Source organism: Mixophyes fleayi, chromosome 4 (assembly GCF_038048845.1).
Source record: "Mixophyes fleayi isolate aMixFle1 chromosome 4, aMixFle1.hap1, whole genome shotgun sequence".
In the NCBI taxonomy this organism is placed as follows: domain Eukaryota; kingdom Metazoa; phylum Chordata; class Amphibia; order Anura; family Limnodynastidae; genus Mixophyes; species Mixophyes fleayi.
This window is the reverse complement of record NC_134405.1, coordinates 344,201,231-344,228,592: the sequence shown is the minus strand read 5'-3', so window position 1 is coordinate 344,228,592 and position 27,362 is coordinate 344,201,231. Positions and strand designations below refer to the sequence as shown.

The window sequence follows — 27,362 nt, the reverse complement described above, 5'->3', positions numbered from 1 at the left end:
CGGGTTAATCCTTAACATCCCTGGAAATTCTCATTAGAATATGTTCTGAGGTCTGATGTAAATTCATTAAGAAGTGAAGAAAAGTTTTCTGAAACCAAATTAGCAGTAAATTTAATCCTGGATAGATTATCAGCCCATCTATAAGGACAGTTGTTCTCTAGAAGAAATGTCATCATCTCCTTTGTTCAGTTTGTGTCACCTGATCAGTTTACTCTTCAGTTGAGGGTTAAGGAAATACATTGTATCAGGGAACCGGAATAAGAGATTCTGTTGGAGATGTAAAAGTATCACAATGTCTGTCAGTAACTGACTTTATGTTGGGTTTTCCAATATTCTTAGATCATTCCTAATTCATTCCACAAGTTCTTCCAATGCTAAAGCAAAACTCTGTTGTATTTCTTTATGGGGACGGGGTCGGACAAGACAAAGCGTTTACTGAGGGAGCCGAGTTTAGTGCTAAAATATCCTATTTGTTGTCCCCAGTGTTTCTACCATTATAACGGTAGAAGCAGATTGAGTAATATTTATAACCCTTCATGTACCGTCTGGGATTTGTCTGCCTTGTAGGGACCCTATGTAATAATGCTGTATATTATCTGCTAACCTATAGGCCACCAATTCTGTGCACATATATAGATAAGTCTCTTCGGGGGAAGGTGCATTTCAGGACGTTGTATTTGTGGGGGAGTCAGTTTAGATAAACAGAGACAGCTGAGGAGGCTGAATATCAGCAGATGCAGGTAGATAAAATCATTACATTTTGTACAATATTTTTTTTTTTTTTGAAAGATGATAATTTAATTAAATGACCTCTAAAGGCTTCATAATCACACAAGTGGATTCCCGATATCCAGACAGTTTTATGCTCCTCTAGTGAGTCTTTTATTTAGATTCATGTTGTGAGGACAATTATTAAGGGATAAATAAAAAAAGTTTTAGCATTTTTTTTTGCATGTCCGATCCCCCTGTGCTGAGACCACCGAGGGCTGATGTAGATCTGTGGGTGGTAGGGGGACCCCACGCTGAGGGACTGGTGCTGTTACCAAACAATTCCATTAAAGCAGAATCCAGAGACCGATGTGAACGACCATAATATGCTCTGTTAACCCCGGAACAATCTGCGATATCTGTACCGTTAACCCTTCAATAAACTGAGTGAAGCGTTATCACAGACTTTCTCCAGCCTATAACTGCTTGATAAATAGACCCCCATAAGACTATTTACATCACAAATATAAATTTCTTTGTATTCTTTGAGGGTTTATAAATTCTATGTACCACGCGCTGCATGAAATGCTATTATAATAATAATAATATACTCTTACCTGTGAACTGAGGAATAAAATGCTGTTCTGAAATGCTCTATCTATATATACATTAAATAAATATACATTTAAGTTTAGTTTAAGTTACAAATGTTGCAGAAACTGTATGAAATCTAAGCTCCACTTTAAGTGACATTATACTGCCATCTCGTGGTGACATCAAGTAGTGACATCTGGTTGGATGAAACCTGAAGATCTGGGTCTGATTCATTAAGGAAAGTTAACCAAAAGTAAGTAAGTAAGTAAGTAAGTAAGGCCAAACCATGTTGCATTGGAGGGGGAGGTAAATTTAAAATGTGAGGACAGATTTATATCGGGGGTAGGGCATGTCCTAGATCAACTTTCATTTTCAGAGTACAAATAAGCAAGCAATAAGTAAGCAAAGTATTTGTGTGCTATATGAAAAAACAGCCGGTATTTTCCTTATGTGCAAAATAATAAACAAATTTGTTTATTTGGTTTAGTTTTATTTGTTTAACATTTAAAGTTTGATCTAGGAAAAAAGAGCCAGCATATTCCTTATATGCAAAATAATAAACTAATATGCACCCCTTGTATTGTAACATGGTTTTGTCAAGGAGAAAACTTAAGTAAATAAAATGAGTACTTTCCTTAATGAATCAGGCCCTTAGACTGTAAGCTCAATGGGGCAGAGATTGATGTGAATGATTAAATATGATCTGTTTCTCTGTGCAGCGCTGTGTAACATGGTAGTGCTACATAAATAAAGGAGAATAAATAAATGAAATGTACAAGAATATGATTTATTTAACTTTGCCCAACGTAAAACAATGTCAGTGGATTAACAAGATCAGGACAAGCAGAGTATTATGAATTATTATTATTACTGCTGCATTGAGTGATAGTCCAGCTCTTGTACATCATCGGACATGATGTTATGAACTAGTTCAGATGCAGAACCCACAAGAGCTAATAAGTTTCCAGTTACTTCCGATACAATGTGAGCTTATTGGTTACTTACTATTCTAGTGATTGTTTGCAGACCTTTGCCCGTACTTAGAATGTGACATTGTATACATTCTATAGGAGTATAGACCAGCGTTGGCTGCGACACACAGATTGATGGCACCTTAGGCAACTGCCCAGTTCGTCAATCATCGCAAAAACTGATGGGTTGTGTCTGGATGTGACTTTCTTCTGTTTGTGCCCCCTTCACATTTTGGTTCCCTCCATGTCACCCCCTCCTCCCTCGTCCAAGAACGATCTGTTCCTCTGTGTCCTATTTAGTCCAGTTTCCCAGGAATTGAATGAAACGTTTCCCCACATTCATATATGTCTATGATAATATACAGTATCCTTCTATAAATAATACATAACTGGGAAGAAACAGGCCCAGTGTGACTGTTGGAGACACGTGTTGTGTCTGTCCTATGTCTATATACTATTTTGTCTTCTCCAGATCCGGCATCTCAGATTGTTCCCCCACATTCTCTCCACGAGAGCTGAACCGCTTCAGGTAGTAAAGAATGAAGATGCAGGGGATATAGGACGCAAAGTGTAATATCATTGAGATCCCAAGGTACCGGTGTCTGTAGTCAGAAACAGAATAATGAAAGTAGGATTATTACATGATGTGATATAACGAGAGGAATATGATAGTCAACAAGGTTTGGTGGATATTTGCTAATAAAAACATTGCTTATATGATGAAAGGGGATATACAAATATAGCAGTCTATATAGTCTCCATAGATTACCAAAAGGGTCAGGGGCAGAATGATAGGGTCTCATTAACCTTTTGGGTAACTAAGCAAAGCTCAGGGGCTGATTTATCAAAGGGCACAAAGCACCATTACTGGCCAGATGTGATAGGGCTTTGTTTCATTTTACCCTACACATCAGAGACTCACACAACTATCCCAGTAAACCTCTGAAAACCCATCGATGTCACCTTCCGGTCCGCACATCTACGCCCCTTCCCATAAACCGGATGTAACTGCGTTCGTAAATGATGGGTAATGAATTTCTTTATCTAAATCAGTTTCTGCTGCCTGAGTTTGTCCTAATAAAGGACATAAATTACCTGTAAGCATCAGAATCGTACATGCGACAAGCCCCCGGATCTCCGCAGCTTGTAGTCCCCCATTTTATGCAGGTGGAATCGATGGCTGCCCCAAAATAAATCGGAGAGGGGATTCCACCTGCAAGAGAAGACGCATTAACGTTTCCTGTTGGTGAAACCCATACACAGAATAATAGTCTCTGTAAGTGGTAACTGCTGATGTGTAATGTGATAAGAGCTGTCATATAACCATAAGTAGAGGATTACAACGCTGATCACATTCTGCCACACATAAAGGAACGCCGGCCCCATGCTGGGATGCATATTGGATTCGGATTTGCGGGATAAATGGAAGCATTCCCGCACTGCGCATGTGCTCTAATATGTATCCGTAGATAGATTTGAGCATATCTTATACCTGTGATCCCTTATACCTGGAGAGGCAGAAGAGTGGCGGGGAAAACGGCAGTAAAGTAAGGGCATGTACAGGTGATTAAAGCCACGTCCCTGGTGATGCTGCCTTAATGAGGCATGGATGCACCCCTGATACAATTCTCAGGAGGAATGTCTTTTACAGGTACTGATGATGATATAGATGGGGATGATGATGATTACGATAAGGATGATGGTGAGGATGATGTTGATGGTGATTGTGAGGATACCATCCTAAGTTGGAGCGCTGGTTACCTTCCATGGTAACTCACTTGGGTGGGCCAGAATATATCCAAAATAAGGCTTTATTACGACAGCACAAGACGTTCACAAGTTACAGGGTAATGGTAGCATGTACCCTCCAGCAGCCTCTTGCAGTCAGCACTACAATGTAATAATCTCAGTATCTTTCAGAGTCTTATCCTCCCACAATATTACCACTACCGATTAGCTAGACAGTTACTATGTCACCCAGCCTGGGTTACTGGCTCACACAGACCCTGTCCTGGTAGGGTGTCCTCCAGCGGCACCACAATGCCTGTCCCAGAGTCCTGTGTGATGGGGTTTTGTACACCAGGATCCTCCAAGATAGAATGAATCCATTAACATTCTGCTCTCCATATATTTCTGGCTGTCTACTCAGGGACTAGGGTCAAGATGTCCCAATCAGTGGATACTTAAATTATTTAGATATATCGTCTCTGCTACCTTGTTATTACAATAGAATGGCTTTACTGAGTTAGATATTTGGCTGGATACACTTAACAAAGGGATACAAAATTACACCAGGGAATAATTTGGCATTTCATGCTTACGAGAAACATTACGACAATGCGACTTTTGCATGTAAATGGAGCACTGTCAAGCCACGTCTCAGCGCTATATTTGTGTCTAAGTATGTACATCTGACATATAAATAATCAACATACAAAGGCAAGACTGCAAATTTTTGAGACTAAATTGTTACACGTAGGTTTAGGGCACAAAATGCATCAAAATCAAAGCGCGACAAATTGTTGGTTATAAATTGCTGCTTGTGGGAGGGGACAGTATGAAGCTCTTCTACTAATATCCTCCAATCACCACTCAGAGATTCCCTGACAGTGACAAGTCCACTATTAGAGGTTTCCATTCATGTACTATGTGTCTTCCAGATTCTGTCGGATATATCTGGGTACAACCACTTACATTTTATCTGCATTTAGTATGACTCTAGTAAGGGCCACTTCGGGCCCTTGTAGCATTCAGAAATAAATAAGGCTGAGATTAATAGCCAAAAAAAGGCGGGAACCCTAGGGTGATCCTAGCGATCAACGTGTGGACTGAAGTGGCCCTATCCTTGTACAACAGGAGGGGCCCAAGCACACAATGAGAGAGGGGGCTGTTCCTTTACCGAGCGCTCGCGCAGCTAACAGGTGAAGGCCGAGACCAAAGGACTTTTCTTCTGGGATCAAACTCCTAGGAGAGAACAGACAGTAACAATACTCAAGTATCAATAATAGAAAACAGTAACAATATACCAATAACAATACGTCAGTTATGTGTATCAGTAACAATATAACGGTAATACCACATAACTAACAATACTGATGTATTATTGTTGGGTCCAGTAATTGAGACCTTTCCCAGAAATCCTTTTCCTGCCCTGTCCCCGTTACTTGGATAAGGTGCTAATCCCACAGTACTCTGCAGTAACAGAACAGAGGTCAGACACTAGGTAACCTAGTAATATGGCTGTCAGAGGTGGTACCTGATTAGCACCATGTATCCCGGCATGGCTCCCAGCGAGTAGATGAAGCAGCAGACCAGAGTGAGGACCATGTAGAGGACCAGCACGGTGTGACACCGCTCCTCCCGAGGACACTGACCCAGCACCGCAGACGTATTCCCTGAAAATACGCAGCTGCAGTTGTGGAAAACCTGTAGATAAATGTGGCTGAATAGTAACGTCTGCAGGAGACAAATCTTCAAACATTACCGAGTCCACTTGTCCAGGACAATTATCAACTGCATCACATCATAGGACCTTGGTATGAACTCAATGTGTATACGGAATGTTACTATTCACCCTCTGTGTATGTCATCATCAGCCTCATAAGACGGGAACATGGTCAAATCTCAGACCTGTCCTGTTCTCTTCCGTGTGTGTTAGAAGATTTACTTTGATTCCAAGATAAATAGCAATAAATCTGCTCTTCCCATTCTGGTGCACTCGGCAGTGTTGGGTTTTGGAGTGGAGAAGAGAACAGGGCAGCCTATCGCTTCACGAGCGCTAGACACGCCCCTGTGGTGTGGCCACTCCCCATAAGGCATGACCACGCCCCCATCTTAACGTACCGTGCTCCCATTATGTCGTGGCCAGGTCCGTTGCCGATGCTGCCTGCCCAAATGTTGGGAGGTGTATATACATATACATATATACACATTTATATCTTCATCATCATCAGTTATGGACATTATGTGGCCCTCTGAGCCTTCAGCTGTGGCCCCCAGCTCCTTCCGCGCTATTATTGTCAGATGTGTTTGTTCTACCCTGTAACATACAGCTTGTGTTATTACACATAGGTGTCTCTTTCTTACATTATATGTATTGTTTTATCTTATTACTGAATTTAAGGGCAGATTTACTACAGCTTCTAAAAAGGAAAAGTGGAGGTGTCGCCCATAGCAACCAATCAGATTCCAGCTATCATTTTATAGAATGTACTAGATACATGAGAGTTAGAATCTGATTGGTTGCTATGGGCAACACCTCCACTTATCCTTTTTAGAATCTTTAGTAAATCTGCCCCTTAGTGTGATATGCGGCCATGTGCCTATCACTCCCTACATACTGCATATAATGTAAGTACAGGGTGATGTACCCTCTTGTATCAGGAAAGTGTCATTGTTGCAGCACGGTGGCTTAGTGGTCAGCACTTCTTCTAAAAACTGAGGCAGCATATTTTGTAAAAAATAATATTTGTGTCATTCTCAAAACGTTTGGTCATGACTGTAGACTGTAAGCTCTCAGGATCAGAACCCTCTCTACCCTCCCTTGCATGTGCATGTTCTGTTTTTATGTGTTATTTGTGTTGAGTTATATGATTTGTAACTGAGTTTTGCATCAAGTTTAAATAAACGATGATGATAATGCCCATTGTCCTCTAACCTGGCAGTAAATGCCCTATAACAGGATAGGTTCCGTTGTGGTTTCTCTATGTACACAGCGTTATGCCAGTATATCATGTAATAGTCCGAGGAGAGGAGTCTGAGACATACGGCCATCACAGGCTTACTAAGGTCTCCTGTCACCTACTGATGGACAGACCCGTATCCAGAGGCTGCCGTTGGCGCTTACCACATGTTGTCCACTTCCCGTAGACGATGAGCAGCCGGCTAAACAGGCAGATGCATAGGCCACCCCGTTACCTCCACACACAGGGTCCCACACGTCAGTGGGGCAGCCACAGTTCATGTTACAGGCAGAAGTTAAGTTATCCAGGTAGGAAACTTGCTCAACGCTGAAATAAAGGAATTTTATGTGACTATAACGTCAGACAACGTGACCACCAAATATCTCTGCTTTCTAGAGAAGATCAGATTTTCCACCAATATAAAATACGGATGTTTAGGTGTAAACGCTCATTGGACGGTCTGTGAACAGAATGTGACTTGGGTGATTATGTGTATTTTCCAAGTGTGATTGATGTATGTAATTTATGTGTATTTGACAGATGTGATTGATCTGTATGATGTGTATTTTGCTGGGTGTGATGTTCAGTGTGTCTGTGATCGCCAACTTGTAGCAGTTATCCCCGGTTATTCCCACATTTACCAACATTAGGTCCAACATCAGCCAGCAGCCCCTACCCGTCATATGTGATTGTCAGACCAGCGACCACCGCGTTCTTGCACACCATAGCGAAGGCCAGAAAATAAAGCAGATATTCCACTATTGAAGTGAAAAACCCAAACTTTGCTGCCGTCAGTGTTGTGACTTTGAATTTTTTCATATAAAAGCCGCCCAGAAAGTAGCCCACAGCGATGACCGGCAGACTGTAAACCCCTGTGGACAGAAGAGGGCGACGCTGAGTCATTCGGGTTTCTGTGGGCAATTACTGACATAATGACTTTACATCTGATCCCTCATCACTGGCGAGCAGCTAGGAATACGGGCATTTAATGGGCCTATATCTCAGGGAAGATGCCCATCACCAGTATTGCCCCAGACAACATACAATGTCTAAATACAAATAAAAAATAATTTCCCAGAGCGCTTCAATATATCACAGCAGCCCAAATCGCATCAACATTAAACCACCCTCCTGAATAAGTACAGAGAGAAACCAGATGGATCACAAGGCGCTAGATATAAGTCACATAAGATTCAATAGTCCAAATATAATGTCTTTTCTCTCCTTTTTCATCACCGCTTCATAATCATCAGTTATGGACCGAGAAAAAAAGAAAAGTATATAATGGTGAATATATCAAAGAGGGGATTTTCTATGTCAACCAGTAGGATCTCTCACCAAGTGGGGGGATTTTCACCCAAACTCAATTCCCAGTGCAACAAATATTAATTAAATCACTGAGGGTTCTTGTAGCCCCCAATGGTGTCATTGTTTGTTCTTTGCCGTCTCACGCATGCGCAGTTCTACACAGACTGGACACTGAGGAAAGCGTCAGGGCGCCGTCTCTGTCGTCTCTTATGGCAGCAGACAAATCGCGTACATACCGATGAGAAAGATGGCTTCAGATGCCGATATACCGTACTGCTGCTCCAAATATTTAGGGGTGAATGACATGAAACCCACAAATGCACCGAATTGAATGACTGTCACCAGCAGAAACAACATATACACTTTATTCTTCAAGAGATTCTTTAGTAATACAAGGAATCCTGCAGTACAAGAGGAGACGGAGATTAATATCTGTATTGTATTAGTGTACAGAACCTGCTCAGACACATCGCAGATTGTCTACAATATAACACATTATGCGTCACAAATACAGGATGCAGGAAGTGATCTCCATCTGAGCAGACAGAGTGTGACTGACAAGCTTTACAAAACAAATGTGCTTATATATCATGGGCAGCACGGTGGCGTAGTGGTTAGCACTTCTGCCTCACAGCACTGGGGTCATGAGTTCAATTCCCAACCATGGCCTTATCTGTGAGGAGTTTGTATGTTCTACCTGTGTTTGCGTGGGTTTCCGCCAGGTACTCTGGTTTCCTCCCACACTCCAAAAACATATACTGGTAGGTTAATTGACTGTTATCAAAAATTGTGTGTGTGTATGTTAGGGAATTTAGACTGTAAGCCCCAATGGGGCAGGGACTGATGTGAGTGAGTTCTCTGTACAGCGCTGCAGAATCAGTGGCGCTATATAAATATATGGTGATGATGATGGGTTGTGTATCACTGAGTGTAACTGATACACTGTGTGGATTTCTGGATTCATACACAGGGATAGCACCAGTTATGTCTGTTATGACAGTAATGACTGAAATTGAAGCTTTTTGTCCTGTATAGATTCCATTAGTCTTCAGCTGTCAGTCATGGAGGAGAGTGTGTAAGTTATACTCTTATGTTTTATCAGAGCTATAGAATAAAATGTAACACTGCTCCTCCAAGCTTCAAATATAAGAATTTGGGATTAACTTTATAAAACAGATAGTAGCTCTTTCATGTCCTACCCTGTGCTGGGCGCTCGGGGCCCTGTGGTACACGCACCTTGCACTGTGATCTCTTTATTCCCGGGATCTCCTTCTCTGTTATCTGGTACCTGTGGCTGGAGGGTCTCTCTCAGCTCACGCTGATCCTCCTGACCCTCTTTGGGCAGAGTCTTGGGGATGAAGCAGAAGGGGACGGCAGCAAACAGATTTAAGGCCCCACAGACCAGGATTCCAACCCACCAGGCACCAACCCAGCGGGTGTCCGTCATGGTTATAGAAACCTCATCTGCAAGGAAGGAGATATAGAAATAAAGGGTCTGATTCGTTAAGGAACATAAATGGCGGTATGTGCCGTATTTTGTGATAGTTCACTCTGTGCATGCGCGAAACTGAAACATCCACCAAAGAACACAATTCATGTTCGCACATAAAGGACACTTGCGACAGCCTATGATTTAATGGCCAGAACGGGGAGGGGTCTGGGTGTATGCAGGTAGTCAGTGTACAGTAAGGAGGCGCCAGGCTCCAGCGCACGCAGTAGCGTCCGATTCAAGCTTTGGAAATCTCTAAGGTGTTCATCTGTCCTATCAGCTACAGGTCAGGTGTAAGTGCTGATTACTAGTGATGACGGCTGTGTATACAGCTAGAACATGTGTCTGCCGGTGGTAATTGTTTATACAATTGGCACAATTCCGACATGGGCAATTCCTCCCAAAAAAATACGAAATAATTAAAGTCCGACTGTAAAATAAAGAGACTTACGTTGAACCCGACGCTGGAGATGACCGATGGAAGCACAATGCTGAAAGTAAGCTATTCCGATTGAAGAAGTCTTCGGCAGTGCGGGGTGACATCATCGTGACGTCTCTCAATACAAATTTGAAGCCGCAATGTGGATCCCCCTAAGGTTGAGTGCTTAAGCACTTAGGCCCACATTGGCGCTTTAAATTTGTATTGAGAGACGTCACGATGATGTCACCCCGCACTGCCGAAGACTTCTTCAATCGGAATGGCTTACTTTCAGCATTGTGCTTCCATCGGTCATCTCCAGCGTCGGGTTCAACGTAAGTCTCTTTATTTTACAGTCGGAATTATTTTGCATGATTTTTGGAGGAATTGCCCATGTCGGAGTTCTCAGCATAGACAAACCGTACCCAACCCCTGTCTGCAATTAGGAGCAGCTGTAACATTGTATTTTATGTTCAGTAGACAGTTTTATTTTTACAATTTTTTAGGATATTTCATGAATAATTATATTATTAACAGGTGAAAATAATAAAATTCTTTTTTTTTTATCTCTGCATTGAAGGGACTTTATATTAAACACATGTATTATACTTATCCTGTGTGTTGTGTCTGTCTCAATACGTCAGGTGCAGTATAAGCAGAGCGGACCTAGACCTATATGTAACAAGTGACGTTTCTTCAGATCCGCTTGTTAATATGTTATGCTCATTTAATGAATCAGGCTCAACATGAGAATAACTACAATGATTATACATTAATGGTAACTGACTGGATCCTAGAGGTATCCACGATTCATATTATTCACTACGGGCATCGTGTTGCTTTGGGCAACAATCCCTGAGTCACGTGAACCAGTTTTTCTTACTGAATCGTGTCTAGGGAGAGACGTGTGATGCCGGCACCGCATAGTTCAGTCCTCGGTCACAGACGGGCAATGCCAAACTACACGGATCCAACCGTAAGGTGGTCGGACATAATAACCGGATCACGGAGGGGTCTCATGCGCTGCGTTTGGGAGGCGGTGAGAAGTATTGTGTGATATCTCTTCTAAGATTATGGCCAACAGAAATATATTATTATAATCATTCAGAAACAATGTAAATATTGTGTATTACCCATATTTACGAAACCAAAGTCAACGTACAGCTGTGCGAAGAAGGCTGCCATAAGGGATCCCAGGAGGGGGCCTGCGATGGATAGAGTCTGTATGATTCCTACGGAGGACAAGAGACATTACTCAGACACATCAGTATCTCATATGTTACACATTGACGGTTACATTCACCTGGCTACATTGCAGTATCCGTCTTCTACACTTCAATACCGGACACATTGAAGGTGGAAACTTGGAAAAGCTGTAGAACAAAATACGGAAAATTCTATTGTTTTGTTGTTGCCCTAAAACGTCCAAGTTGAGCTGTTTCCGGACATTTTGGGATTATAGCACTTGGTGATATCACTACTCAGACAAAGATGAGTTAATCACTGGAGAAAGAATGGAAACCTAACGGTACATGAAGCCAATGACGTATTTTAGCTGTGAGTTAATCATTATCTGTTATACAGTTTCTCAGTCTAAATCTCATTATTTCCCAAATAATATTATTTGTTTGATTGTATCATATATGATTACATTTTCTCTGTATAGACAGGAATAACACCAGAACAAGTGTAGCAGAACTGTGCAAATTTGGGGGTAAATTTTGCGCAAATTGAGTTTCGCCGGGAACAGGACAGAGGCGTCAGGTTCCGATGATACAATATATCACTTATTCAGTGGTTTTGCTTTGCCGTCTGCACTGTGGACCTCATTTAGAGAAAAACATGTTGCACTGCGAGGGGGGTTTAAAATGTGACAGACTTAGAGTTGGGAACGGGCGTGTCCTAGTGCAACTCTAGTGTTAAAGTCAAGTTGTCCGAGATTTGTGTGCTACATGCAAAAGCAGAACATATTTTCCCTGAATGCACAAAACATAAAATGCATTTATACCCCTTGTATCACAACATGATTTGTTCCCAGGAGCAAATGTATTGTTTTTGCTTTCTTACTAACTGTGAGAGAGAGAAAGACAGAGACAGAGAGAGAGAGAGAGAGAGAGAGAGAGAGGGAGAGAGAGAGAGGGAGAGAGGCGGCAGAGAAGGAGCGACAGAGGCAGTTAGAGGCAGAGATGGAGAGAGAGAGACAGAGAAGCAGAGAAGGAGAGAGAGAGAGAGAGGCAGTGAGAGAAATTGATGGAGAGAGAGGCGGAGAAGCAGGGAGAGGGAGGCAAAGAGAGAGAGAAAGAGACGCAGAGGGGAGTATTCAACTGACAGCAATTTATTTTTTTCCCCGCAGCGTTAAAAAAAAAAAATCACCCGTGGGTTTTTAAATACTATAGTGACCGTTTTTAGTTAAAGCAGCGTGAAAACTCGTGCAATTCAATTGAAAAAGAGGGAACGCTGCCCCTTTGCGTTAATCATTCTGTTTGCGAGTTTTTAGGGGAGTTTTAACGCTGTCATGTATAACACAAGGAAAAGGATTTGCATACATTTTTCATACATTAAATTGCATTACACATTGATAATATCTACATTACAGTACTTTCTTTAGCATATTTTTTTATTTAACTATTTTTTACTATAGAATCATCTATACCATGTCAAAACACATTAGTATATACATATTTGTACCAAAAACATTTTTTTTATGTTTATTTTTTTTCATTATTACATGATTTCAAATAGTTTTCTTAGGTTTTTTATTTTTTTCACACCCCAGAGAGATGCGAGATAAAACAACATATTGGCCTGTTTTACCCGCCGCGTTAAAAAACAATTGAATAGCTGGTAACGCGGCTGCCTCTCACACACCCTATACTTTCAACAGACCTACTGGAGCGCCAGAGGACCCTTTCATGAAAAAAAAGTAGCGTTAAAAATGTAATTGAATCGCGGGTAAATTTAACCCGCTGGAAAATGATAAAAAAAAACAGCGTTAAAATGACTTAACGCGGTCTTAAAAAAATTTGCGCTCAATTGAATACCCCCCAGAGAGACAGAGAGCGAAAGAGATAGAGGCAGAGAATGAGAAAGAGGGGCAAAGAGAGAGAGAGAGTGATAAGGAGATTATTTTGCGCTAGAACAGGGGTGTCCAACCTTTAAGCTTCCCTGGGCCACATTGGAAGACGACGAGTTGGTTTGGGCCGCACATAAAATACACTAACACTAACGATAGCTGATCATCCAAAAAAACCATAGAAAACATAGTTAACATATTAAACTTACTTGGAAATGAAGTTAGTAAGAGTTAGGAAACCTGTTGCAGAATCATGATTAAAGCAGTAGTCCCATTACCAGCTACAATTTAACTTACCTGCATCTGCCCCTTAGTGGGGTTCGGGGAATTAAATGCCAAAAACTTTTTTTTCCTCTCTTTCTGCACCCATGAATCCTTTTTTTTATTGGCAAAATGGTCACGGATATAGGTAGCATCAGGAGGAGTAATAGAAATCTACAGAGATTTAATGATAGGGTGGCGGGAAAATGGCTCATGGAGCCGCCTCCGATGAGGGTAACAGTGGGTGATATTTTCACCCTACTCAGCACTGCACATTTAAAATGGTTTAAAATATTAAAAATTCATCACCTCTTAATATTTATATTAGATACATACAGAGAACACAGCTAGTTCATAATTGCATGGTGCAGAAAGTCCAAATTCAGAGTAACAACAATAAGATACTGGATAATCTTTCACTGCTGCTGATAGTTCGCGCGGGTGACTCCTCTGTGCTGCGCTACGCAATGGATGTCGGGTGTGATGACGTCACCCGCGACATTCACTGCGAGCGCCGCACGGAGGAGGAGACCAGGGAGGGAGCCGGAGCACCAGCTGACGTGACCGCAAGGTAAGTATTTTTTTTTTGCAGGATTTTTTTTTTCATTAACAGTGCTGCCCCCTTGTCACAACCAAAACTCCTGCTGGGTCACATTTACAGGCATGCTGGGCCGCATGCGGCCCGCGGACCGTGGGTTGGACAACCCTGCACTACAGTTTATACATTTCTATATGAGTCATTATACCAAGATTATGTTTTAAAACCTTTTGAAATGTTTTAATAAGCACAGATTTCATCAGATCACATTTAAAAGATGTTATAGACTCTGATTAGACTCCAAAACTCCTATTTATATTTTGGCATTTGATGTTATATATATTATCATCCACAAGATTGTCCTAGTAGAGCCTGTTGTTAATAATAATAATAATAATAATAATAATAATAATAATAATAAAACAATAGTTTATTTATTGAAAGATGAAATTGTCCTTCAGTTCACAGTTCATCTTCCCCTAACCCTAATATGTCCGAGTCATTCACTATTTAAGTCACACTTTGTGCTAGATGTGGAATGTACTCGGGGTAAACTGTATTATTTACATTATTTGGTAAAATTAGTTATTAAACTTTGGTCCAGGCAGATTCTCTGTATGATTTAATATTTACTATTTACCAATGTAAAAGGGAGAATTTTCCACTTTGGCGAAGTCGTCCACGTAAGACAGTCCTAGAGGCTCAATGGGGGTTTCTCCGATTCCCTGAAGAATATTCCCAACAAGAACAAATATCCACATGAAAGACTCCGAGGATCCCGTCGTGCAGTCTGTTCAGGGAGAGAGGTGACTCAGTCAGTAAGTCAGGGAGAAAGGCGGCTAAATAGGTAAGTCGGGAAGAGAGGCAGCTCAGAGGGAAAACCAGGGAGAGAAGCAGATCAGTAAGCAAGTAATGGAAAGATGGCTCACTGGGTAAGTCAGAGAGGCAGCTCAGTGGGTACGTCTGGGAGAGACAACTCAGTGGGCAAGTCAGGGAGAGAGGTAGCTCGGTGGGTAAATAAGAGATAGGTGACTTAGTGGGTAAGTCAGGGAAATAGACATCACAGTGAGTAAGTCAGTGAGAGAGGTGGCTCAGTGGGTAAGTTCTCAGTAGAGAACAATGACACTGAGAGAAGAAGGGAAGACTCTGCTCAGGGTAATATGTAGATAACGTTACATCAGTCATTTTAGCTCCTGAACTTCTGGATTAGTGTTAATTAATGATGGTAACAGCTACTCTTCTTGTTACTTTACATTCATACGTCTCTGCTGCTATGAATCTAGACAATTTCTCATTTTAAAAGTTAGAATTTTGCCAAGGTGACTGCAGGTCATTGTAAATCTTCTGCAGAGCGGAGGTGTTGAGTTGGGAGATATTGTGAGACAAGTGGGGAGATGTTTGTTGTTGCAGTTTTGTTGATGGCCTTGTATGTTAGTAGAAGAATTTTATATTGGATTTGGCAAAGTACAGCAAACAATGTAGAGACTGACAAAGCGGAGCAGTTATAGAAGAATGGTTTGCATGGAAAATAAGTTTCATCTCTGCATTCAAAATAGGTTGTAGGGTGAGAGTCTGGTTAGAGGATTGACCAGTAAGGAGGGAGATGATGAATGCATGTCTTGTGTGAGATATATGTGTATTCTGAATGTTCTCTTAGATGTACGTAACAGGGTTTGGATACAGATTGGATGTGAGGAACAAAGGATAGTTCTCAGTCAAGGATCACACCTAGACAACAAGTTTGTGGGGTAAGGTATATAGTTTTGTCGTGAACAGTAATAGAGATATCAGGTAGACAGCTTCTATTGGCAGGTGGGAAGATTCTCTCCCTGTTGCTGTTTCCACATTATTCAGTGTACCTGTAATCTGGTTATAAGTGAGAGGTGTTGTGACAGATTATTACCGATATATTATGCAGGGTATCACAATCGAAAAACACAAAGTACAAGACACACCATCTGAAAACTCGGGGTCCGCAGCATGGCTTTGATTTGCGAAACACAAATGTACGTTGGATACCTGGGATGTCAAGTTCTGTAAAGTTTGGGGTGTTCCTCTCTCATACTGATATCTGTGTATTAAGGACATTAAATCATATTATTGAGTAAAGAACAATAAAGATTGTGCATTGATAATTCTAATAATCAATTTACTATTTACTTCCCTAGTAACTGGTTTCCCTTCGGCAGCATTTAACAGATTGAGCGTTCTTTAGTTCCTGGGGATTTATAGAATGACATGTGTGGATGGCTGCTGTGTCTGCCCTATCACAAGCCTCCATCCCACCCAAACATCCACGCACCATATAAACTTCTTCCTGGAGATTCGGGTGGGTAATCTCTCCAGGGAGCACCCCTTAAGTCTCCCTAGAACAGGGATCCATCTTGCTTACTCTCATCAACAATTTTCTCTACTTAGCTTTGCTTAGTATAGGGAAATATATATTACACATGCATTAACGTTATCCCCCTGTGTCGCCTATGATCAAACTCAGTGGTTACTGCTTACACGTGATATCTACATACCACCAAATTGTTGTTTGAAGAATTATTTCCCTGACATCATCTATGAAAAATGAAAACCTGTCACTACATAAATCAAGTGACTTTGTGATATTTGTAATAGACTCTCGAAGATTGAGAATAGAGTTCAGGGAGAGTGTAAGGGACTTATGAAAAATAATATGATGGAAACAATGAAACTGTACTGAGTTGTGAACTTTGCTAAACAGACTTTACTTGCACCATCATATAAACTAGGTAAATTCCTATATGTGTATATGTATATCCTAGGGGGGAGATTTTGTAATCTGGGTGCTTGTTAGGCTGACCGTCCATTTAAAATACATTTTACTGTATTATATTTGTATCTATTACCTTGGCACTTATATAAGAGCTGCTATCAAATTCTGTGTTTATGCTATATGTTTATATTCTACATATATTCATTAGCTAAAAATATAATTATTGTCGTATCCAAAGGTACAACAAATAAACAAAACGGATTATAAAAATGGGGATGGGAAACTGCAACATTTTATCTACTCTGTAAATAATTTGTTGTGTAGGATCACGCTTCTTACCGTTTCATGATGAAATGGGGTAATGCCGTCATACAACTGCCCAGAAACATGATCAGACAGCCAATGCTTATCATTCGAGGACGATGTAACTTTGCACCAAAGTAGCTGACAAAGGTGATAACCAATAAGTTTCCTAAAAACAACGGAGACAACAGAACTTTGTGAATGAGCCATAAATGTTACCAATGATTTATTTATTTATTGTCTTTGAAGGATCCTCGGTCCCTGACGGTCTGGTAGGACATAACTATATATAAGGACCAAGGATCACTCTGAGAGGTCACGTACTGGACAGTATATCATTACTGCACTGTAATAAATGCATTTTTAAAATCAACATTTGTGAAATTTGAACCAGGCTGTCATGTTCATAGCTTAATCAGGAAATTATGAATAGTAGGGTATTGTGGTCATGAGCCAAACCCCAAACTGTCCTTTTTTTAGCAAGACAAGCCCAATTCACGGACCTTGAAAGGAGCGAGTCTGCATGAAAATGTGCAGAGCTCCAGCAAAAGTGGACATATTTGGGTGTAAAGTGGGCATTTGAGAGGATTGGAGACAGGGCTTATTTTTTCCCTATTTTACCTCTATAAATATTGGGAAGTATGTATTTGGGTGACTATAAGTTTAGAGTATAATCCTTTGGGGGTCACCGCATCACACCATTGCTCTCAGGAAAAGATTGACTAAAATGTCTATTCACATATCTCCCAACTGTCCTAATTTGCGGACTTTGAAAGGGGCGGTACTTGCACTGTATCAGCCAGAGCTACGGCCAAAGTGGACATGATTGGGTGGCAAGTGGGCGTGGGTTGGTGGGTGGGGGATAGAGCTTACTTTGTCCCAATTTTGCTGTTATAGATTTTGGTTGGTTTGTATTTGGGTCACTCTATGTCTCTATAATCCTTCGAGGGTCACTCTATCACACCATTGCTCTCTGCAGTTAGGACTTTGTCTGTATATGGCAGTAATTCCAATGTATACATTACCGATATCGAAGCTTCCATCAATGACCCCAACCAGAGATGAGGGAATGTTGAATCTCCTTTCAATCTGAGTGATCATACTCCGGGAGTAGGTAAGGGCCAGGGATTTGGTGATATAGGCGAAGGACAAGGAGAAGAGAAAAACCTGTAATTATAAGAAAAATTTTATGTATCACCCCAAAAATCAGGTCAGTTCCACAGGTGATGAATTTATGTCAACAACTCACGTCAGTTCATTAAGTTCCCCATTATCTGCAGTCAGACATGGAGAAGATTGTCCCCATTGTTCAGATTTTAGTGGATAAAATATGTAGAAATCCAACATAAGGTACAACAGCAATAACCTGATCCACATAGGGGGATCAGTCTACTTGTTACACTTTAGCTAAGCTTAGGTAAGTCCATAAATACTACTGTGTCCTCCTAGGTCCTCTCTCTTCTCAACTGAACATGTGTGGTCCGACAGATGCAATTTCTCACAAGAGGCTTCCCCTCTGCTGAGAGGACTTCGAGGGTGAGTGAGGGCCTCAGAGGTCAGGGCAATCAAGCATTGCCAATCCCCCTCATTCCTGTGCCCTCTAGCGGCTGTACTCCCTGCACCTGCTGTAGTTCCATCTCTCCTTATCCACATGTGATGTCCTCTCCCAGATCATCATTCCCCCTACAGCTTCTATGATCTGTGGGAGCTTTATCAGAATCACCTGACTCCAGAAATCTGCCATTGTCGTACGAAACCCCAGATGAGTGAAACATACTGGGAATAATAAACAGTATAACTCACACTTCATAATCACCCTCTGCATTCCAACGAGGAGGAAGTGCAACAGAAATTCAGTGGGTTAGTGGTGATCACAGAGCTTCTGAAGCTATATATCAAGTACATATATATATATATATATATATATATATATATATATATATATTAATTTATTTATTTATAGTTAGATTCACACAAAGAACTCCTACAGTTCCAGGAGTACAGCACACAGTAGATATAAGATTCCTTTAATGTAATCACTCAGACGATCATCTAGTAATCATTCCATAAGTTAAATTAGAGGAAAATCAGTGCGGCCAACAGCATCTGTTTCAATCCCCGATGGAACTCTGTCAAGGCTTAATTTCATTTTTGTTTATTATTATTATTTAATTATACTATTACATTATCGGCTTTCTTTGGAGTTCTCCCGGTTCCTCACCTTGAGTCTGGACACGTGACATCGCTTCTCTGCAGGGACTGAGCTCTGTGTCATCTTTGTTTTTTAGTTTGGACTAATATTGTTTTATTGTCTTATCTACAATGCAAAAATATTGATATATTATAACCGACAAGGCAATAGCAGCTCCGTATCAACATAATGCAAAACATTATAAGTATTTTAAGTATAATAATAGTTTCTGATCACGTAAACATGGCGGCTCAATAGATGGGAAATTATACTCTGCTATGGGCAACTCTGTCGGTGTAAGTAAAGAAAACAAAATTTGGCGCTTTGCCCTGTGTAATGACACAACTTACACTTGGGGCTAGATTTACTAAGCTGCGGGTTTGAAAAAGTGGGGATGTTGCCTATAGCAACCAATCAGATTCTACCTGTCATTTTGTAGAATGTACTAAATAAATGAAAGCTAGAATCTGATTGGTTGCTATAGGCAACATCCCCACTTTTTCAAACCCGCAGCTTAGTAAATCTAGCCCTTGGTGTCTTTCCGCCTGATATTTAAAATTGCAAACTTGGTTTCAGACAACTCCAAACTATCATTAAAATCCAACGTAATTAATGGGCCAAAATATCTTTAGAACTTTAGAAGATTGCTGTAAATCTGATGCAAATCTGAACCTTTCTCTATGAATCTAATATGGTCATTAATCCTCCTACTAAGCACCCTGGAGGTTTATCCCACAGACTGGGTCCACAGGGGCAGATAAATATATATATAGTACATGTTAAATGGCCTTTAATATTAAAAAAATATGTTTATGAATGAATGCTGTAACATCTTCAGTCTATATCTACATATGTGCAATTCTTACATCAAAACCACCTTTCTATGATTATAATTTGTAATGAAACTAATTGAAACACTTTTTTTTGTCATGTATGATTTGACACCAGCATCAGTTATGTGGAGGAGAGTAACAGGATTTGAAGCACCGATCTCACAGATTGGAGAAATTCTCAATGAGATGCTTTTTTCTAAAAATCTCTTAAAACTGTAATCCGTCAATATATCAAAATCACTATCCTGAAAGCAATACTCTCAGCATTGTATCCTAGTTATCTGAATCTTCACAATACCAGCTTTCTTTATATTGTATGGTGTAAATATACTGTCTGCTGGTTTTAGTACATTATTTATTATCATCCACAATTATATTCAAATCAAGAAATGATTTCTATTCTCTGTCAGCACTATAGCAACATTTAAAATGGAGATCTTTATTGTACATATATAGCATGAATTCATCCGAGGATTTCACTTCACGTCATACCAACCGGACATCATCAATATAACTACACCGACAATCAATAAAATCACCATAAAGATTACTATTTTACATAACTCCCAAAAATCCAAAAAGGAGATTTGCAACACTCTGTGCCAGGTTAGTTCCCATTACTGTCCCTGTGTTCTGGATATAAAATATGTCTATATATGTAGAAAAATGCTATTTAACACTAACTCAGCACAATCTAAAATAAATCTGATTTGATAAACAACCCAATTGGTTTTAATTACTAAGAAAGCATACCATTGCTTTTACACAGTCCTGGTGACTAGTGACTGTACATGGAGATTCAGGGCCTAATTAATTAAGGAACGTATATACCAATATATGCCATATTTTGCATTAAATTGCACCAGAAATGGACCAAACGCCAGTGAACCCAACAGTGCATTCAGTTTATGCAAAGGACACAGTTTATGATTTTAAGGGTGGAACAGGGGTGGGGAAGGGGCGCATGCACGTAGTCAATGTACCGTAAGGATGTGCCAAGCATGAACACTGTCGTGGGAAACCCCTAATACTATAAATAGACCTAGTGCAATGAACTAAGTTCATTGCGCATCAGAACATCTACACTGTAGAAGCTGTATGCGGTGGCTCTGCTCTTTTTTTTTTCTTCAAGCAAGAATATTCCAGCATGGATTTTACAAATCTGGGGCCCTCCAGGCTGAGGATAAGAAGACTTCAAGCAACAAGGGCGGCTTTGTGCCCAAGAAGAACAGAAGACATTACAAGCAGGGACTTTGGATGTACAGATTCTTTTAGGACTTTTTAAGCCGGACTTTGGGAATTGCAAATTTATTTTGGACTTTTTCAACCCGGACAATTGGATACAAAATTATTTGGGACTTGGTTGACAGTAGAGATGCTCACTGACCCCCATGAACTGGTTTTGGTTTTGGATCTGGATCAGCTTCGTGTTTTGGCTTTGGTTTTTGCAAAACCGCCCTCGTGTGTTTTGGTTTTGGATCACATAATTTTGCTCTTTTTTTGTTCCTACATTATTATTAACCTCAATAACACTAATTTCAAGTCATTTGCAGTCAATTTAGACCACCTCACAGGTCACAATATTATTTTCATACACTTTCGGACAAATACTGCAGCGAGCTGGCTGGATGGTAAACGACAGAGCAATGACACAAACACACGGCAGTTTCTAGCACATCTAGGAAACATCGCCACACACCAGTGGCAGAAAAGAAAAATGGGGGTCCGCCCTTCCTCCTACCCCTCGCTATATTGGATCTTAAAAAGAAATTCAAAACTCGCGAGATCCGAGATCCGATGACGTCACAATGACGTTTTGCCATGCTTTCATTTTCGAGAGCACGCGACAGTACCGAGCTGGCTCGGCTCGGTACTCGGATCCCCTAAGTTCGGGTGTGTTCGGTTCTCGGGGAACCGAGCCTGAGCATTTCTAGTTGACAGCCATTTTTGTATTAAAAACTGCTGACAATAGATAAAAACATCAGTGGTGAGTATATGGGGCATTTATTATTTTTAATAAAAATATATGGTATAAATGAGGGTGTTTACTGTCTTTATTGAGGGTTTATTATTTTTTATTAAATATATATGGTTTTAATGAGGGAGTGGTGGTTTATTTAACATTTTGTTTTGTGGAACTACAGGTCCCAGCCAGCCGTGGGTGTCAGGGCATGTTGGCACTCGTGGTTCTCCAAGTGCCAACATGACCTGGCTGCCATGGGTATGCTGGTACTTGTAGTTATACAAGTAGCAGCATGCCCACACTAATTATGGCACCCTGGCTGGCTGGGATTTGTAGTTCCACAAAACAAAATGGCATCCGTTAATTTTTTTTACCAGAATTCGTGAAACCTCTGTCATAACTCCACCTGATCCTACTATCAACAACCAAAGAATGGTGGAGGATTATGCTAATGACAGCGTACAAATAGACACATCAGACAGTCCCTTCATATACTGAGAGGAAAAAAAGGCAATTTGGAGGCCCATGTACAAACTCGCTTTGCACTGCCTAAGCTGCCCACGCTCCAGTGTGTACGCGGAAAGAGTTTTCAGGACAACCGGGCGGGAACATTGTCAGCGATCGGCGTAGGAGACTAATTTCTAAAAATGTGGAAAAGATGATGTTCATCAAAATGAACTACATATTCCATGAAAGTACAGAGACTGAGATTAATTAATATTGTGTGAGGATGAAGTACACACTGATGAGAGTGAGGATGATAACAACAATATCTTGCAAGTGTAGAGTTCATTCCCAACACTGTTGGGCTTAAGGCAGCTAAGGTACTGGTAGCTTGTTTTGTGGGGACCCAAACAATCAAAGCACTTCAATCACAAAAGTGGCACTCTTTATTGCTTTTGAAGTGCTTGTTTTGTTAAACTGTACATGTCCTTTTTAATATCCAACATAAGTGTGGGTGGGAGACCCCAAGGACAATTCCATCTTGCACAAGGTTTCTTTTCTGCCACTGCTGTGTGACAATGTTTCCTAGATGTGCTAGGAACTGCTGTGTGTTTGTGCCTTTGCTCTGTCGCTTACCATCCAGCCAGGTCGCTGCAGTATTTGGCTGAAAGTGGATGAAAACAATATTGTGACCTGTGAGGTGGTCAAAATTGACTGGAAAATAGTGTTATTGAGGTTAATAATTATGTAGGAATAAAAAAGAGCAAAATTATGTGATTTTAGCATATTTTAGAAATTTTTCAAAAAATTCAGATCCAAAACCCAAACCAAAACACGTGAGGGCGGTTTTGCCAAAACCAAAACACGAAGTTAATACAGATCCAATACCAAAACCAAAACACAGGATTAGTGAACATCTCTATTCAAAAGGGGTCTTATGTACCCATTCTTAGAAATCTTACAGAAAAAAAACAGTTCTGAGAAGCGCAAAATGTAATGGAATGTGTTACATAAGCTATTTATTTTGAATAAATATTTTTTATGATATTGAATTCATTTGTGGTGCTAAATAATACTTGGTATAAATATTTTGCGCTTCTCAAAACTGTGTTTTTTTCTGTAAGATTTCTAAGAATTTATACACAAAAATCCTTCAGAGGACCAGCAACTTATGTTACCAAGTTGATGGATTAGTGGTTACATAATTATTATTCTTATTTTTAGATCTCTATATTGAATAGGATAATTTCAAACTGATTTCTTAATTGCTCTTTTTAGGGTCGCCCAATATTATCCATCCTTTTTGGTTAAGATAAAAAAAAAATGTGATTTAGTTTCACACTTAAAATAGTGATTTATTTTCACACTTAAATCACATACACATGTAGCATGAGTATCCCTGGGCTTGGTAAGTTCACATAGAATCACGAAGAACACACTAGATTAAATTTATTCAATTTGAAAAAATGTTTCCAAGGCTTAGGGACAATTTTATTTTATTTATTTTTTTATTTTATTTATTTATTTATTTATTTATTATTATTTTTTTTTTTAAATATCAAGACATACAATAAGTTGCACAAATAAGTTCCAGAAATTAAAATAGGAAATAAAAACAGGGTCACTACTTACTAGTTAAGACTTGGGGGTAAATGTATGAATCTCCGGATTCTTCATCTCCGGCGAGTTCAGCCTCTTCAGCGCTTAAATTTAAAGCGGCGCTGCCTTGTAAAGGGAAACTTCCCTTTACAAGGCAGCGCAGCTTTAAATTTAAGCGCTGAAGAGGCTGAACTCGCCGGAGATGAAGAATCCGGAGATACATACATTTACCCCTTGGTGTGTGTGTGAGGGAACACAATTGAGAAATATGGGGCATATCAGTCTTGATAGACCCCTTCATGAAAAAGCACAATGCAATGTCTAAAGCAGAAGATTTTAAACCCTTCTTACAGGCTCTTCACCCCCACCTTAGGTATTACATTTTCAATTAAATCAGATTGATTTCCAAAATGACACACAGCTTTCTGAAGTAAATTATCTATCACTAAGATAAATGTTTGGACACCTCAGAGAATCTCTCACCTCTGCTCTGCTTGAGTGGCTAGATGGCTAGATGGTTTACAACTTTGGGGCTTCAAACTCCTGTGAGATCCTTATCTATCCCGGGCCTGGCTAGTTTCAAAAGATTATTGACACTTGCATAGGTTCAGTCATTTAGCAAAGCACACGTTGAGATTAAATTACAAGGTTACATACAATATACATTGTCATACTTGAAAATTAAGGGATAAATTAATAAGGTATTCATTAATTAAGGTATTAATAAATAATACATAATCGTCAAACCCTCTAAATAATGTTTTTCTGGCAATGGGGTTGTTTATATCTGTTTAATTGCGTTTAGTTGCTGTGCTTGAAGTGGTGCCTGTAATAATAATTATATTCTATACTTTATCCCCTTACACTCTATAACACAAGTTGTGCCCTGTCACACTGCCCTCTAGTGGTGTCACACTCATTACACAATCACGGCTCCTTACAGAATGTTCTTGGTAAGTCTATTGTCACTTTCACAGATACTGATCATCATTATAGTTGGGGCATTATAATCTCCCACTTCCCAATGAAAACTTCATCCCTGTTAGGACACTGATATAAAACAGCTACACAGGTCGATAAAACAAGAAAATAAAAAATCTTATTTTTGTTGCGGATTATAAAACATAATTAACAAATTACAAAAAAAATGTGACTAATTCTGCTACTCACAGTGGAACGATCCTGAATCCAGGGTGACCGGAGATATTGTGGATAACGAGTGGTGCTGGACTTCGACCCAGCTTTTGATAATTAACTTGAAAATGTGAGAAATTGTGGACTTTATATTTATTGCAGATGCCAAAAAGCTGATGTCGTAGAAAGGTTACTACTTACATAACCACCAGCTTGGCAGGGAAACGGTACAGAGGGAGATTATGTTTATATCTGTAAATTGTTTTACATTGAATTATCTTATTACATAATTAGATTATATCTGTATCACCCTGTTTTCCTGGTGAGTGATGTAGGTATACCTCTGCATTACTGCAAACAAAGGAGAGAGAAAAAAGAGTTCTGATTTGGAGACACTGTTTGTCAGCTTCGGTGTTATAATGAATACATTTCTTTCTATAAAATTATATCTTTAATAAAAATTATTTTGCAAATGTGTGCAACTGAGCTTTCTGCATTTATATGTACAAATAGAAATAGCAGCTCCTTTGCTGGCTATAGCAGTGTACTGAGGGATTTGTTCCTTTCAGGATAACCCCGTCCTTTCAAGCACCTTGTTTGAACCTATAAATTGATTGAGCAACTTCCACTTCTGTATTGTTTGTTTGAAAGGCATGTTTGGCATCAGTGGCTGATGGGGAGGGCTGTTTTTGTATTGCTTCTTGGAGGAGTTAGAGGTACCTCTTGGTAAGTTAGCTCTCAATTTAAAAACACATATATGACCCAAAAATTGGGACTCTCCCTGTTTAGAGTCAGGACCACCCTATTAGCAGAAGCGCCTTGATAGGGCAGGTGGCTTATCATACATTGCAAATGTGTGCAACTGAGAATTCTGTATTTTTATGTACAAATAGAAATAGCAGCTTGTTTGCTGGTTGTAGCAGTGTGCTGGGGGATTTATTACTGTGTTTGATCTTTGTGTTTGTTCCCTAGACTTCAGAGAACCAAGCACTGCATGGGGGCCTGCTGACTACTTGATGCATAAGGGGGAGCTGGTGACAGCCCCTCTAATAGACAGGTTACAATCTTGAGGGCATCCCTACACCATGGGAATCAGAAGGTTTTTAAAAGAGGGCCGCTTCCTAGTAAAAAGAGTGTTATACTATGGACAGTAGTGACTAGGAGTTACGGCTTCTGTTGGAATGGTCTAGGGTCATTGGAAGAAACTGTGGATCACAGCTACAAGAATCCTTGCACTTTGCTGTACTGTGGGCCTGAAAAAGCAGGGTGACATTGGACTTGGTCCCTACCTTTCGGCAGAGGAGTGAAGAAGATCAGTTTCCACCAGCTGGATCAGATCTCTGGGAACAGTGACTATAGCTCTGTTAGAATAGAGGTGTGTGTTAGACTTGGTGCGTGAACCCCCTGGTACTTATTACTGTGAAAATATTGTAATTACTGCAATGTGTACAATAAAAGGGTTACTTTAATCAGTTTCTGGTCTAGGTGATTGTGACCATCATCCTCCATATCCAAAACCAAGCACCTGAAATATTACAACATAGATTGGTTGGTGTGTTCAACCTGTCTGTTGGTCTATGGGTGAAGAGAACGACAAATCAGTCCCTACATCCAAACAAAACACTCTACAAAATCTGGCAATGAATGGAGATCCTCTGTCAGAACCAATATGAATGTGGATACCATGATATCTGACGATATGTGAGGCCAGAACCTTAACCAAGGGTAGTCCAGTATGTGGCACAAAGGGGTTTATTTTGCTGAAATGTTGGACAATTATCCAGATTGTGTTATAACCCTTAGAAGGGGGTAACCCAACAATAATAATAGTAGGTACTGGTAAGGGTATCAGGTGACTTAATAGAAGTGTTCTGGGGATCTTGTATCTGGCACATATCTCACAAGCAGAAACATATTCCTGACATTTTTTGCAAGGGAGCCCACCAAACCGCTCGAGATAGAAAATGATTAGTCTGCTATCAACAGGGTGCTTGGAGTGGTTACTGTCATTAACATCTGTCAAACATGAGATGGAAACAAATCTCTATCTTGGCTGCCAAAATCTGTGGACGAGGAGTAATACAAATGTTTTCAATAACCTCAGGAGGAT

At 40.2% G+C, this 27,362-nt stretch overlaps 1 protein-coding gene across 2 annotated transcripts; it reads right to left on the bottom strand.

Annotated features, from left to right (window-relative positions):
• Window positions 1-2,070: 2,070 nt before the first annotated feature.
• Window positions 2,071-19,399, bottom strand: LOC142153314 (solute carrier organic anion transporter family member 1A2-like). 2 transcript variants are annotated; one of them, XM_075210799.1, is made up of 14 exons: window positions 19,310-19,399; window positions 18,114-18,255; window positions 17,125-17,257; window positions 15,998-16,113; window positions 14,683-14,832; window positions 11,304-11,402; window positions 9,500-9,727; window positions 8,500-8,664; window positions 7,632-7,827; window positions 7,120-7,282; window positions 5,530-5,699; window positions 5,173-5,237; window positions 3,369-3,486; window positions 2,071-2,875 (listed from the first exon to the last, which is right to left on the bottom strand). In XM_075210799.1, the coding sequence occupies exons 1-14, from the start codon at window positions 19,361-19,363 to the stop codon at window positions 2,728-2,730; spliced, it is 1,947 nt and encodes a 648-aa protein (XP_075066900.1). In that variant the 5' UTR covers window positions 19,364-19,399; the 3' UTR covers window positions 2,071-2,727. The 2 variants fall into 2 exon arrangements, with proteins under 2 accessions (XP_075066900.1, XP_075066901.1); XM_075210800.1 differs by lacking the exon at window positions 3,369-3,486 and having other exon boundaries at window positions 2,766-2,875.
• Window positions 19,400-27,362: the final 7,963 nt, after the last annotated feature.